At 29.6% G+C, this 16,648-nt stretch overlaps 1 protein-coding gene across 32 annotated transcripts in view; it reads right to left on the bottom strand.

Moving 5' to 3' along the window:
• Positions 1 to 4,166: 4,166 nt before the first annotated feature.
• LOC129907878 (CD109 antigen) overlaps positions 4,167 to 16,648 on the bottom strand; it is a 57,678-nt gene continuing 45,196 nt past the window's right edge. For 26 of the 32 annotated variants that reach the window (XM_055984302.1, XM_055984308.1, XM_055984313.1 and 23 more), the window contains 6 exons: positions 6,700 to 6,878; positions 6,084 to 6,634; positions 5,481 to 6,012; positions 5,075 to 5,418; positions 4,720 to 5,013; positions 4,167 to 4,654 (listed from right to left, as the gene is read on the bottom strand). In XM_055984302.1, the coding sequence (XP_055840277.1) occupies positions 4,406 to 4,654; positions 4,720 to 5,013; positions 5,075 to 5,418; positions 5,481 to 6,012; positions 6,084 to 6,634; positions 6,700 to 6,878 (2,149 nt within the window). In that variant the 3' untranslated portion in view covers positions 4,167 to 4,405. Of the gene's footprint in view, positions 4,655 to 4,719; positions 5,014 to 5,074; positions 5,419 to 5,480; positions 6,013 to 6,083; positions 6,635 to 6,699; positions 6,879 to 9,564; positions 9,725 to 10,016; positions 10,195 to 10,512; positions 10,685 to 11,068; positions 11,247 to 13,421; positions 13,624 to 16,164; positions 16,373 to 16,648 lie in introns of all 32 variants that reach the window. The other 6 variants (XM_055984306.1, XM_055984307.1, XM_055984320.1 and 3 more) reach the window with 6 other exon arrangements.

The raw sequence follows: 16,648 nt of genomic DNA, 5'->3' as shown, positions 1-16,648 counted from the left end.
ATTTTAACTTTACGGAGTCGAACTTTTTCTTTTTGAAGTCCTCATTCATTATGAAGACTTTTTATTTCATAACCTCGCATCTTCAATGAAGAATTTTAAGTTCACGAGGTCGAAGTTTCTTTTTTTGAAGTCCTCATTCATAATGAAGACTTTTTATTTCACAACGTCGCATCTTCAATAAAGAATTTTAATTTCACGAAGTCGTACTTTCTTCTTTTTGAAGTCATCATTCATCATGAAGATTTTGTATGTCATAACATCGCATCTTCAATGAAGAATTTTAACTTCACGAGGTCGAAGTTTCTTTTTTTTTGAAGTCCTCATTCGTTATGAAGATTTATTATTTCATAACTTCGCATCTTCAATAAAGAATTTTAATTTCACGAAATCGTACTTTCTTCTTTTTGAAGTCATTATTCATTATAAAGAGTTCTTTTTTCATAAAGTCGCATCTTCAATGAAGAATTTTAATTCTACGAAGCCGCACTTTCTTCTTCGTGAAGTCCTCATTCATTATAAAGACTTCTTTTTTCATAAAGTCGCATATCTAATGAAGAATTTTAATTTCACGAAGCCGCACTTTCTTCTTTTTGAAGTCCTCATTCATTATAAAGACTTCTTTTTTCATAAAGTCGCATCTTCAATGAAGAATTTTAATTCCACGAAGTCGCACTTTCTTCTTTTGAAGTCCTAATTCATTATGAAGACTGAAGTCCTCATTCGTTTTGAAGTCTTTTTATTTCACAACGTCGCATCTTCAATAAAGAATTTTAATTCCACGAAGTCGTACTTTCTTCTTCGTGAAGTCCTCATTAATTATAAAGACTTCTTTTTTCATAAAGTCGCATCTTCAATGAAGAATTTTAATTCCACGAAGTCGCACTTTCTTCTTCGTGAAGTCCTCTTTAATTATAAAGACTTCTTTTTTCATAAAGTCGCATCTTCAATGAAAAATTTTAACATCACGAAGTCGCACTTTCTTCTTTTTGAAGTCCTCATTCGTTATGAAGACTTTATATTTTATAGCGTTCCCTCTTCAATGAAGAATTTTATGTAACTTCACGAAGTCACTCTTTCTTCTTTTTGAAGTCCTCATTCGCTATGAAGGATTTTTTCTTCTTTTTAAGTCATCATTCATTATGAAGACTTCAATTTCATAAATTCGCATCTTCAATGAAGAATTTTAACTTTACGGAGTCGAACTTTTTCTTTTTGAAGTCCTCATTCATTATGAAGACTTTTTATTTCATAACCTCGCATCTTCAATGAAGAATTTTAAGTTCACGAGGTCGAAGTTTCTTTTTTTGAAGTCCTCATTCATAATGAAGACTTTTTATTTCACAACGTCGCATCTTCAATAAAGAATTTTAATTTCACGAAGTCGTACTTTCTTCTTTTTGAAGTCATCATTCATCATGAAGATTTTGTATGTCATAACATCGCATCTTCAATGAAGAATTTTAACTTCACGAGGTCGAAGTTTCTTTTTTTTTGAAGTCCTCATTCGTTATGAAGATTTATTATTTCATAACTTCGCATCTTCAATAAAGAATTTTAATTTCACGAAATCGTACTTTCTTCTTTTTGAAGTCATTATTCATTATAAAGAGTTCTTTTTTCATAAAGTCGCATCTTCAATGAAGAATTTTAATTCTACGAAGCCGCACTTTCTTCTTCGTGAAGTCCTCATTCATTATAAAGACTTCTTTTTTCATAAAGTCGCATATCTAATGAAGAATTTTAATTTCACGAAGCCGCACTTTCTTCTTTTTGAAGTCCTCATTCATTATAAAGACTTCTTTTTTCATAAAGTCGCATCTTCAATGAAGAATTTTAATTCCACGAAGTCGCACTTTCTTCTTTTGAAGTCCTAATTCATTATGAAGACTGAAGTCCTCATTCGTTTTGAAGTCTTTTTATTTCACAACGTCGCATCTTCAATAAAGAATTTTAATTCCACGAAGTCGTACTTTCTTCTTCGTGAAGTCCTCATTAATTATAAAGACTTCTTTTTTCATAAAGTCGCATCTTCAATGAAGAATTTTAATTCCACGAAGTCGCACTTTCTTCTTCGTGAAGTCCTCTTTAATTATAAAGACTTCTTTTTTCATAAAGTCGCATCTTCAATGAAAAATTTTAACATCACGAAGTCGCACTTTCTTCTTTTTGAAGTCCTTATTCGTTATGAAGACTTTTTATTTCATAACCTCGCATCTTCAATGAAGAATTTTAAGTTCACGAGGTCGAAGTTTCTTTTTTTGAAGTCCTCATTCATAATGAAGACTTTTTATTTCACAACGTCGCATCTTCAATAAAGAATTTTAATTTCACGAAGTCGTACTTTCTTCTTTTTGAAGTCATCATTCATCATGAAGATTTTGTATGTCATAACATCGCATCTTCAATGAAGAATTTTAACTTCACGAGGTCGCACTTTCTTCTTTTTGAAGTCCTTATTCGTTATGAAGACTTTTTATTTCATAACCTCGCATCTTCAATGAAGAATTTTAATTCCACGAAGTCGCACTTTCTTCTTCGTGAAGTCCTCTAACATATATCATGAAGGCTTTTTATTTCATGACGTTGCATCTTCAATGAAGAATTTTAACTTCATGAAGTCGCACTTTCTCTTTTTTGAAGTCCTCATTCGTTATGAAGATTTATTATTTCATAACTTCGCATCTTCAATAAAGAATTTTAATTTCACGAAGTCGTACTTTCTTCTTTTTGAAGTCATTATTCATTATAAAGACTTCTTTTTTCATAAAGTCGCATCTTCAATGAAGAATTTTAATTCCACGAAGTCGCACTTTCTTCTTCGTGAAGTCCTCATTCATTATAAAGACTTCTTTTTTCATAAAGTCGCATCTTCAATGAAGAATTTTAATTCCACGAAGTCGCACTTTCTTCTTCGTGAAGTCCTCATTAATTATAAAGACTTCTTTTTTCATAAAGTCGCATCTTCAATGAAAAATTTTAACATCACGAAGTCGCACTTTCTTCTTTTTGAAGTCCTTATTCGTTATGAAGACTTTTTATTTCATAACCTCGCATCTTCAATGAAGAATTTTAATTTCACGAAGTCGCACTTTCTTCTTCGTGAAGTCCTCATTAATTATAAAGACTTCTTTTTTCATAAAGTCGCATCTTCAATGAAAAATTTTAACATCACGAAGTCGCACTTTCTTCTTTTTGAAGTCCTTATTCGTTATGAAGACTTTTTATTTCATAACCTCGCATCTTCAATGAAGAATTTTAATTCCACGAAGTCGCACTTTCTTCTTCGTGAAGTCCTCTAACATATATCATGAAGGCTTTTTATTTCATGACGTTGCATCTTCAATGAAGAATTTTAACTTCATGAAGTCGCACTTTCTCTTTTTGAAGTCCTCATTCATTATGAAGACTGAAGTCCTCATTCGTTTTGAAGTCTTTTTATTTCACAACGTCGCATCTTCAATAAAGAATTTTAATTCCACGAAGTCGCACTTTCTTCTTCGTGAAGTCCTCATTCATTATAAAGACTTCTTTTTTCATAAAGTCGCATCTTCAATGAAGAATTTTAATTCCACGAAGTCGCACTTTCTTCTTCGTGAAGTCCTCATTCATTATAAAGACTTCTTTTTTCATAAAGTCGCATCTTCAATGAAGAATTTTAATTCCACGAAGTCGCACTTTCTTCTTCGTGAAGTCCTCTAACATATATAATGAAGGCTTTTTATTTCATGACGTTGCATCTTCAATGAAGAATTTTAACTTCATGAAGTCGCACTTTCTCTTTTTGAAGTCCTCATTCATTATGAAGACTGAAGTCCTCATCCGTTTTGAAGTCTTTTTATTTCACAACGTCGCATCTTCAATAAAGAATTTTAATTTCACGAAGTCGTACTTTCTTCTTTTTGAAGTCATAATTCATTATGAAGATTTTTTATGTCATAACGTCGGATCTTCAATGAAGAATTTTAAGTCAACGAAGTCGAACTTTCTACTTCGTGAAGTCCTAATGCTTTTTCACATTTAGCAACTTTTTTTTTCTAAAGGCTTTTTACACCAGTGCTGTCTACCAAAATAAAAAAAGTACTAAAGTCTCATTTCATGAATTTTCATTAACTTTTAAGTAATGGTTTCGAAATTTCCAAATCCTTCAGTAAAAAAAAACCAACCAATTCATTTTTGTTTCGTTTTTTATTTATATTCTTATTTCGTTTATGTAAAATTTTAAGTATCCGTTACATAATAGGTAAGGTAGTATAAAAAAAATAATTAAGATCAAATTACAAAAAAGTTTAATATTTTAAACCTAACCTCAAAATAATTAATCTTAGGCACAAAAGAATTTATTTTTGTAAAATTTTACAACTTAATAAAGATGTTTTTAGGTTTTTTTAGGAATAATTTTTGTATCCTAATTCTTTTTCGCACAGCCAGCTCCACAGTCATCGCCTTGGCAAATATCACACAATGATGATGCAACTTCATAATACTCAGTGTTACGCTTATTGTTATCATAATAATCATAAACACTAACTGGTGCAGGCTTTTGTTTAGCAACAGCATGTGATTTAATGGCATCAATTGAAACACAAGTTTGTTCAGGTGTTACTTTGTCGAAATAAATATCTAAAGCTGAATCAGAGTTCTTGGAATCAACACGCTAAAAATTTAGAACAAATTAGTTAGAATTTCTAAGAAAGCTTTTGAAAAATGTATATTTCTTACCTTAACTCCTTCAACTTCCTTGATCTTATCAAAACTATCAGTATTAGCTGTATAACCTGATGGCAATGAAACTTCCATCACAGCCATGTTAGACTCTTTTTCACCATCCAAAGGCTTAAAATCAGTACATACAACCAAAACCATTTGATCATTTTCTGAACTCTTTACAACTGGCATTACTCCAAAACGAGGTTGGTTATCTTTGTCAGCAATATTGTAACGGTATGATACTTGAGCCAAACATGAACCAGTACCCTTAGCATTCAAAGCGACTTCTTTAACCGTTTTTGGTAGCTTTAATAAAGAGATAAACGTTAAAAACTTTATGGGATACCACAAGGTTGTCTTTACGTACCACATGTGTTTGTAAAATCAATGAATTCTCAGGATTAACAGCGATTTCTCCAGTATTTTTTTCTCCAGCATCGTAAGCAATTGTCATTTTTCCAGTACCAGAACCGCTCTTTTCAGCAAATTTAGTCAAAGCTTCAAGTCCAATAACAGTATCTTGTGTAGATGCAAATCCTCCATTACTATTACGCTGTGATATCAACCATCTAACAATTGGCAAGACTTCCTCAGCATTTCCTTCCTTAAGCTTTGCCAATAGAACATAAGAAGTCATTTCAGCATCTACCGAACGTGGTCCATACCAAGATTTGTCAGAAACAACAGTCTTTGACCACCATTTACGATCACCTTAAAACACAAAAACCTTGATAAAATCGAAACTTGATGAAATGGAGTAAAAAAAAACTTACCATCATTCTTAGCCAAACTATCAAGCTTAGCCAAAACCTTCTTAGCAGATTCTGGGCGTTTGCCCAACAAGAAAGCTTGAGCAGCAATTGACAATGAATATTGATCATCCGACGAAGCCAATTCCTTCTCCAAAAATGACGAACCCTTTTCAATAACATCCTTATACTGATCAGCTGATTCAACATTTTCCAAGAAAGCCAATAAAACATAAGCACTTAGACCAATTGATCCACCACTGTGAGAACTATCAATAACCTTGCCAACTTCTGGGAATTCACCACTTGGCAACTGATTATCAGCCAAGAATTTCAAACCAGCTTCGATAATTTTAGGATCAATATCAGTGAATGGAATAGCTTGATGGAAAGATTTGACAACATAGGCTGTCAACCAAGTGCTACCACTTTTGTCCGATTTGCCAAAGGCACTGTAAGAACCATCGTCATGTTTGTATTGTAATTCACGTTGATAACCGATTTCTAAGAATTTCTTAGCCTTTTCTTCAACTGCTGGAGTAAGTTGTTTAGTAGCCTAAGAAAAAAAATAGTGAAAAAGTAACCTTCTCAACCAAAAAATCATAGAAATATTTCTTTAAAACTTACTGTCAAATATTTAAGTACTAAAATATTTGGTACAAAATTAACCATATTCTGTTCACCACATCCATATGGCATACGAATTAATTTGTCCAAATTTTTAATAGTTGGTCCTAGCAAATCTCCAACAACCGAAAGTTCAACATATTCCGAATCTTCAACAGCATTTTCAGGAATATCAACATCAACCTTAGCTGATTTCTCTTTTTCATCACCCAAATTCATAAAAACAGCTTTGTTAACGTATTTAGTAACACCTTCAGGTTCAACTTTAAGAGTTTGTTGAATAGCATCGCCAGCAATTGGAGAAATTGCACTAATTTTCAAACTTAATGGTCCAACTTTGTTGGTACGAATCATAAATGATACACTTTGTCCGCTATTTGATGGAACGGAAAGAGTCTTGGTACGTTTAACATCGTCACTAGCAGATTCGGTAACTTCATTGGTAGCTTCAGCAAATGAGTATTCATGATCGGAATTGTCCATAGTTATTTCAGCGTCAAGATTTTTGTCCAAATAGTTGAAAATTACAACAGGAATTGCAATAACTTCACCTAAAGTCACAAAAAGTTAGGGTTTTAGAGGCGTTTTTGACAGATTTCTGACATTTCTGACTTACCCCTTTTAACTGAATATGGAAGATTGGTGGAAATGAAGAAAGGTTGGAAGACTTTCATTTTTGTTGCTTCATCGGTAATAGCTAAACCAGTTTCAGGATTCAATGAGAATCCAGTTAGAACCCAGGATGTAATAGTATCGGGAACTTTTTTGCTCAAAGTAATGCCATTTCCGTCAGTACTGTTTCATACGAAAAAATTGGTACATTAGAAAGTGATTTTGGAACATTTTTGGAGTTAAATGAAAAGTTGTAGTTATTAGCATAGGAAACCCCAAAAAAAAGTTCATGCTTATGTGAGTTAGTAAGTAAAAAGGCTTTATCAGTTAGTGAGATGCAATAATTTATACATATAGATACATACAATTAAATCCAAATTTTTGTTAGTTTTAGAATATTCTAAAACAGCAACCCAAAGTGCGATGAGTGCTGAAACTTATTAGAAAGTATATTATACCAGTTTTATTTTTTATTTTGTGATTATTATTTTCTTATATTCTACTACTGCCAAGGATCTAGAATGTTGTGAATAATATGAACAAAAAAGGAAGTGCTTTTTAATGGTTTTTTTTTTTGCAAGAAATTTCTAATAATTTTCTATAAAATCCCAAATCCATGTTTCGAGAAAAATATTGCGAACTCTTTTCAGACCCCCTCCTGCGCCTCCACCGGGACCATATCTAGCTGCGAAACGAAGAGAGATGTTTTGACATCATTTTCTTTTAGAATTGAAATTAATTTTCTTTGAACTAGATTCAACTTAAAAAAATAATTATGAACATTTTATCATTCTAAAACCTATTTATACTTTACGATTTATCGATTTAAAAAAGTCTTTTTGTTAAAAAAAAAAAAAATTGATTAAAAACAATCGATTAAAAACGATTTTTCGTTCTAAATACGAATTATCGATTAAAAACGATTTTTCGTTCTAAAAACAATTGATTACAATCGATTAAAAACGATTTCTCGTTCTAAAAACGATTTATCTATTAAAAACGATTTTTCGTTCTGGAAACGATTGATTAAAAACAATCGATTAAAAACGATTTCTCGTTATAAAAACGATTTCTCGTTCTAAAAACGATTTATCGATTAAAAACGATTTTTCGTTCTAAAAACAATAAATTCATCGTTCTAAACAAGTTTTATGGTTCTAAAAAACTTTTTAGCATTTATCGTTCTTTAAATTATGTTATGTTAATGAATAAAATAATAAAAATAAATAATAAAAAACGATTTATCGTTCTTAAAATGAATTAACTTCCTAAAATTGATTTAAAGTTCTTCAGACAATTTATCGGTTTTTAAACTTTTTATCTTCCTTAAAATAACTAAATGATGCATGGTTCTTAATACAATGGTTTTTAAAACGATTTAACGCTTTAAAAACGTTAAAAATAATTCTTTTAATGATTTAACTTTGTAAAACTTATTAATAGTTCCTAAAGCAATTTGAAGCAAATTCAAATATTTTTCAATCATCGTTCTCAAAACATTTTAACGTTCTATAAAAGATTGTTAGTTCTTTACAAAAAAAACGATTTATTAGATACCAATAAATCGTTTCTTCATCATGAAATCGTTTTGAAAATATCAACTCATGTAAGGAACAAACGATCTAAAAACGATTTATCGTTCTTCAAATGATTTAATTTTGTAAAACGATTTTAAGTTATAAATACAACTTATCGATTTTAAAACGATGCCTAAAACGACTTAACGATCTATCTGTCTCTTATGGTTTCGTATTTTCTAAGAACGTTAAATTAATTCTTAAATGATTAAATCTTCTAAAGTGTATTTATGGTTTTTCAAAACTATTTAACGCTCCTTAAACGATCTATCGTTCTAAACATGATTTAACGTTTTTTCAAACAATTTAACAATTTACAAATGATTAATCGTTCATTTAAAAATTTAATGATCTTAAAACAGTTTATTGTTTTTCAAAAATATTTATCGATCTGAAAACGATTCATGTTTTCAAACCATCAAATGTTTCAAAAACTAATTATTTTGTTTTTATTTTTATGATTCTTAAACCTTAAAGACGATTTATCAATTGATTTTTCTCTAATATCATCATATTATAAAATTGTAAATTGCAAAGTAAAGATGAAGTTGCTAATTTTAACTAAACAGCCACCCTGAAGAATCGCTGCTTTTAAAATAATTTTAAGTGTACTAATCAATGCATAATTTTAGACATTAACCGCGAAAGTCAATATTAAAATTTTCGATAGTCAATTGTTGTAATATTGACCAATGTGGTATTCAATATGAAAACCATATTTCGAATTCCAAAATTGACTATTTTTGTAGTCAATATGACAATTTCACTGTTAAAGTTTACTACCGTCGATTGTCATATTGACTACAGTTGTTGTTTTTTTGGTAACCCTACAAAAAACGAAACAAAATTTATTGGTTTTATCATGAGTTTTGTATAAAAATATTTTTTAGAAAATTTTGAAATTAGTGCACACATTAAAATAACCCGTTGTTCTGTTCAATTTCAATGACTTACATGCATATTTTTATGTGCCAAAAAAGTAAAAACCTTGAATATTTTGTAACATTTTTGTTTTTATAAAAATGTCATAAATTCTCATTGACACAGAGAGCGAAAATAACATAAGAATAACTTTACTTTTGGTATATTTAACTTTGTTTCAGGTATATTTAACTATTTTCTGGTTATTTCAACTATACTATGATTAAATATACCAAAAGTAAACATAAAGCTTGCGTTATTTTTTATTCCCATGGGTGCATGTAGTTTATAAACCAAAAAACAAATTTTATTCAAACTGGATATTAGTATCAAACCAAAAATGAAAATGTTTGAAAAAAAAAAGTATTTACATCTTAAAATTGTCAAAAATCCAATTATCGGGAAACTCTTTACGAGTGTATGATGGTGTTTTTATGATTTTTGAATCATAAAGTGGATCAGATAAACCATTTAATATTTGACTAATGCTGCTTATTACATTCATCACTTCGCGTGGAGATTCATCGTAAACTAAAAAAATTTAAAATTAATTTTTTTATTTTTTTAATTTAAGATTTATTTTATTTTAACTTAAAACTATATAATTTATACCCTTTTATTGGATTTTTGACAACAAAAAAAAAACTATGTGATTATGGAAATATATTTTGTGTTTTATGTGAGTTCAGATTTTATAGGAGACCACAATAGCAAAAAATATCCTTAATTCCGATTTAGAAACTATAGCAGAAGGAATGCCTATAGACAGACAGAAAGGTGTTTTTTTTTCCATGGAAAAGTTTAATAATTAATTTGTTTTTACTTTGGAGAATTATTCCATATCCAAGTTTCAGGGAATTCATTTCGAACAACAGGAGGTGCAATAGGTTGACGTTGGGATGCAACTGGAGGAATTCCAAATCCACCAGCTGAAGCTGGTATTGCAAATGGTTGTGGTATAGAGTTGAAATTTTCTGGGAATTCATCGTATACAAGATGTCCTGAAATTTGGTATTTCTTTAGTTATGTTTTCCAGGTTACCTTTATATTTTTTTTTAACGAAGACCTCAACAAAATTAAGGAAAAGTACAGGAAGAACAGGTAAATCATGAAAATTGAACAAAAAATTTTATGCATTTAGCTTTCATAATACTTGTACCTAAAATTTTTAATTTCTTAGCTTGAATTATTTTAAAAATCTTATTTAACACATAAATCTGCCAATTAAGGTTTTATTTTCCCAATTTTGATTTAACTCACATGCGTTTTGTTAACACAGGAACATAAACAAAATTCAAAATAAAATAAACAAAAATTACTTTTCAAATTCGTCAAATATCCAACTGTGTGGAAATTGTTTCCTAACTAGTAGTTTTTGACGCCTGCTATGAAAAAAATGCTTGACTTTAAATCTCTTGTTATTAGGTTCACTGGCAATTCTATCATTATAATTCAAACGATTTTCCATCAGTAAACGGTCTTCAATAAAAACTAATAGAAATAAATAAAAATAAAAGATTAGCAAAGTGAATCATTTCGAATGGCTCAGAGCTCACTTGTTTAAAGCTTATCAATTACCACAAATAAATTAATACTAGTTAAAGATGTTGATCCAAAATGTTTGAATAAGAAGATTGAGAAAACAAAATCTTTTTTAATGAACGTTCTCACCAAGCAAATACTAAGTACCGGGCTTAATTATCAGAAACTAATTAAACAACTAATTTATACTAAGTATCTTCTACTTCTCAATATTAAAAACACATCTTAATGAATGAAAAAAAAAAAATGTCCAGCTATTAAATATATTTACAAAAGGTTAAATGAAACCATGCATATAATCGTAAACTAACTAAAAAAAATTGAAAAATTTACTTTGCATTATCAAAAAATATCCAATTTTCAGGAAATTCTTTTCGAACATAAATTTCATTTCGTGAACTACTGCCACTTGCTGCAGATATTTTATGTCTTTTATTAGAAATTGGAATTGGTGACTCCAATAAAACACGATCTTCTAATTGATGATAAAATGGCATTACGTCGTAAATTCCTGTTTAATATAAGAAATATATAAGAAATAACAAAATGCCAATAAATTCTAAAATTAGAAAAAAAAATTTAGAACTTGCATAAAACATTCAGAAATAAAATTCAGCCTAAATAAAAGGAAAACTCTTAATATTTTCAGTTCAAATATTGCAAATAACATTTTATTCATTTTCGTTTTCAACAAAAAAAAAAAAAAAAAAATCTCATTTCCAACTCAGAAATAGGGCAGATTTCTGAACTTTTTGACCACAAATTACTACCAATTTATTAATAAAAATACAACACACCCTTATTTCTTAAGGAATCCAACACTTCCCCGTTTATATTTACTAAATAAAGCCTCAGATATCTGACATCTTGTGTACCACAGGGAAGTCTTCTCAGTCCTTAGATTTTTAACGCATCTATCAACAATTGCAAAGCTAGCTTCAGTACAAATCATCATGGACTGTGTGACAGTTAAAAGTGTCCCATCCCTAAAAAGTGTCCCATCCCTAAAAAAATATTAAAATAAAATTAACTGAAAATTAAGTTGTTCCAATCGAACAACTTTTCTCATGATGGGCTGTCCATGATGAGTTGTCCTATGATGATATGTGCTTAAATAAAAACTATTAGGCATTCAGAAGCTGCTTAGAAACTTTTTTATTGGGAATTGCGAAACAAACATAAATAAAAAACTTATTTTACTGACTTGTACACACGCCCCACGGAAAAAAGACGATGCCACTAAATGCAATTTCTAGAAGCTCCTTGAAAAACCCTGTAAGCGAATCCCTATTTTTCGACACCAACCTTCAGAGACCTTTGGAGAACTTGGAGTGCGCAGTTGGGAAACATTTCGGACACAAATCCACAATTGATTGTTGGAGTGCTGGTCACTATGTAGTTAAGTACAAATATATAAAGAAAATATTGTAGTTACCAAGCTAAGCTAACAAAACCATTAAAAGATTTTTCTTATAAGGCTAAATAGCGGTGAATATGAAAAAATATAATAAATGACAATATCCTGCTTTTAAATATATTTACAAAGGCTAATAGCATCATGGATAGCATAATAATAACCATTATTTTTGAAGAAAAAAAAAAATTACTTTGCATTATTAAAAATATCCAATTTTCAGGGAATTCTTTTCTAACAGTAATTTCTATCGACGAACTACTGCCACTTGCTGATGGAGGTATTTTATTCCTTCTGAATGCTTATTAAATTCAAATGTTAAAAAAAAAGATGTTTACCTAACTACACTGTGTTACAAAAATCAGGTTTTAAAATAAACGCAGGTGGAGACCTATCACGTTTTGTAGAGCAAGTCGCACTGATTACGAAACGGTATTTAAAAAGTCCCTAACACCCCCAAAATCTGAAGTTAGGGGCAAAAAACGGTTTTTTGGGCCTTCACCCATTGAAAGAATTCTAGCTTCGTCAAATTTTTACCCATTTTCTTATAGGAGATAATTATACCTTTTCAAAAATGTATAAAACATGTGATTCAGTTAAACCACCTAGAATTTATAAGCTGTCAAAGTTCAAAAATTCCATTTTTTTGTCATTTTCCCAACTTCGACATCAATTTAAAGTATATGTTTTCAAAACAACATGCTGTTTTAATAATATATTCTTATTTCATATTCTCTTTCATATTTAATGTTGACCAACATATTAAAGAAATATATTTTAAAATGGTGGCAACCCTAAGAATGGTTCAATTTAATTAAGGCAACCCTGTGTCCATGTTCATGAAATAATTTTGCCAAAATTTTGGCATAAAATTATATTTAAACTCAATAAGGACACAAAAAAATATTAATTCTCAACACAATGGCAACCCTGACTCCTGTAAGGATAATATGGGTTGCCCATTCCAGCACGTTTTGTTTAGTCTAGAAATATATTGCATTAAATAACCTTTTTCCAAAAGGAGTAAAAAGTTATAAAATGGTTTAGGGGGAGGGGGCTACAAAACACCCTTTGATACCAATAAGTAAAAAATGATTGAGAAAATGCCAATCAATTGCCATAATTAGTATAATTTGGTTTTGGGAAACATATGCATGATATAGAAATGTTTATGTTGTTTTTTTTTTTTATCAGTTCCCTTGTGTCTTATCAGAATAAATGATTATAATGAAGTTAGATATAATTCAGGATTTTATTTTCTATTATCTTAACTTGTTTAAATCAGAAAATATCCAATTTTCTGGGAAAAGTTTTCTTATCGTAGGCATTTCATTTGATTTTCTAAAAACCTTTGAACCAGAATCTCCAGCTGCTTCAACTGTTCGAGGTCCTGCTATTCTATCGGAGATGCTATCATCCAAAATATGAAAATTTAATCCTCCTTCAATTATGTCATCATCGTAAAAGTAATCCACTAAGAAATAATTTTTTTGTAGGTTAATCAATTTGAAAATTGTAATAGATTTAATGACTTATTACATTTTCAGAATTTATTGAAATGGCGCCCAGTTTGAATAAAATTTAAATAAAACACAAAAAAAGTATAATGTATATAAACTCCTGCTCAAAATTAACGCACACATTTTTCGTCTGAAGTTATACCCCTGCATCTTATTTTAAAAGGCTTTAAAATTCTTTAATGCATTTTTTTGTGTTTTGTTATTGTTTAGCAAGTCGAAAAAATGCTAAACTGCAACAGTATTATCAACCAAAAAAAAGATAAACCAAATTTAACAATTTCAGGTCTGAAAACTGATTATAAAATTATTTTTATTTTTAAGAAGAAAAATTTAAAAAAAATGGAAGCGGGTGACGGTTCTTTCCCATAATTGTATGCAATACTTGGTATAGTCTTCTCTAGCGCATATGACAACCTGGAGTCGTTTGTGCATTCCACTAATTAACTTTTGAAGGTTTTGTTTTAACACTTCTTTCACTGAAGTTTTCAGTTGATCAAGACAGCTTGGAGGTGGATTTCGGTCGCGAATGCATCTTTTCAATATTTCCTACACATGTTCTATTAAATTCAAATCCAGATTTCTGTGTGGTTAATCCGAAGCTGGAATATTAAAATCTTGAAGATATTCTCAAACTACTCTAGCATGCATTATCGTGCATCAGACTAAACTGTGGACCAAATCTAGGGGTGATTGGAACCGGATGCTGTTCGAGGGCATCAGTCAAGTATTTTTGGGTACTTAACTTAGGTCTAGAAAGGTTCGCTAACTCCGTAGGTGTTGTAAAGCAGATTTAACTCCATGAAATTTTATGACTCTTCTTTAAAAGGTTCGGGGGTTAACAGACAGACTTCAGCAAATCTCTCCCAAAATCTTCCCGACAAACATTTTATTCCATACCTTTAATTTAAGATCACTATTGTCTCATTTGAGAAAATAACCATGATACTGTGGAATAAAGTAATAGCAGGACTTTACTTTAAAATAAATAGGATGTGCGTTAAATTTGAGCAGGAGTGTATTAAAAATGAGCATTATTAAGTTAAATATTTAATAATCATTTTTAGCAAAAAAACAAAACCGACTTCCATGGATCAAAACTGGGTTTTATGGTTTTTAAAATAGTTCCTATGGCTAAAAGTGAACGAAATTGAAATGGGACCACACTGCAGCCACCAGCTTTCCAATACAAAAAGAATTATCAAAATTGGTTCACTCAGTCCAAAGTTATGCGGTAACAAACATAAAAAAAAAAAAAAAAAAAAAAAAAAAATACAGACGAATTGAATACCTCCTCCTTTTTGGAAGTCGGTAAAAAAATTAAGGTTTAACTTAGTGATGGGAACTATCGAAGAAAAACTATCAAACTATCGATGGTTGTAAAATATCCATTCATTCGATAGTTTTAAAACATTCATTTATTAATTTAGTTACTATTTTTACTCGAATAGTTTTTTTTTTTTTATTCGATAGTTTATTCATCGAAAAGTTTCGATAGTTTATTCATTCTAATAGTTTTTTCTATACGATAGTTTTTTCTTTCAAATAGTTTTTTATGCTATAGTTTGTTCGATAGTTTTTATTCGATAGTTTTTATCCGATAGTTTTTATTCGATAGTTTTATTCGATAGTTTTTATTAGAATGAATAAATGAATGAATGAATGAATGAATGAACTATTCGATAGTTCAAATCATTCAGTTACTAACTATCGACAGTTCATTCATTCATTCATTCATTCATTCATTCATTCATTCATTCATTCATTCATTCATTCATTCATTCATTCATTCATTCATTCATTCATTCATTCATTCATTCATTCATTCATTCATTCATTCATTCATTCATTCATTCATTCATTCATTCATTCATTCATTCATTCATTCATTCATTCATTCATTCATTCATTCATTCATTCATTCATTCATTCATTCATTCATTCATTCATTCATTCATTCATTCATTCATTCATTCATTCATTCATTCATTCATTCATTCATTCATTCATTCATTCATTCATTCATTCATTCATTCATTCATTCATTCATTCATTCATTCATTCATTCATTCATTCATTCATTCATTCATTCATTCATTCATTTATTCATTCTAATAAAAACTATCGAATAAAAACTATCGGATAAAAACTATCGAATAAAAACTATTTTATATTCGATAGTTTTTATTAGAATGAATGAACTATTCGATAGTTCAAATCATTCAGTTACTAACTATCGATAGTTCAAATCATTCGATAGTTTAAATACTCATTAATATGTTTAAGGTAATGAATAAACACAACATGCATGACTCCAAATGAATCACATAAATAATAAATTTCCATTTTCTGTCAAATAAATTTTAAACAATTTTCAGAAAGTGAGTGTTCCGATGTAGATATTTTATAAATAACAGCATTTTTACGAATGAAGACATAACAACTATTTCTAACCCAAAATTAAAAAAAAAAAATTATAATTTTTTTTTATAATTTACATTTTTGAATTGTCATAGAATATCCAAGTTTCAGGGAATAATTTACGAGTTTTGGGAATTATTTCAAGTTCTGACTGTGGAGAAATACTTGATACTGCATGTACAGGTCGAACCCTTGATGCAGCCATCGGTTGTGCATAAAATAATCTACTTCCAACACCGGTTCTTTTAAGGGATACTCTTGACCGATTACGCCATATTAGACGAGCTGCAAAGTGTTGAAATGTTGATAAAATAAAGTTCATACAATAGGGTTTTAATCCAACATTTAATTAGTTAAATTTTTCAAAGTTTTGCGTTTGAAAACTTATTTCTCAGTACTATGGAAAATTACATTGGAAGTTATTTACTCCTTAGTTCTTAGTTATAACATATGACCATTGTTTTTAATTTTTTGTTTTCGATTTTAAGACTTTTTTTCAATAAGAATTTGTATGCCATACTTTTTTTTTAAATTAAAACCACTTTAGGAGAGGTTTTTGTA

Source organism: Episyrphus balteatus, chromosome 1 (genome assembly GCF_945859705.1).
Source record: "Episyrphus balteatus chromosome 1, idEpiBalt1.1, whole genome shotgun sequence".
Lineage (NCBI taxonomy): Eukaryota > Metazoa > Arthropoda > Insecta > Diptera > Syrphidae > Episyrphus > Episyrphus balteatus.
The sequence above is the reverse complement of the archived record's forward strand: the minus strand, read 5'-3'. Positions and strand labels throughout refer to the sequence as shown.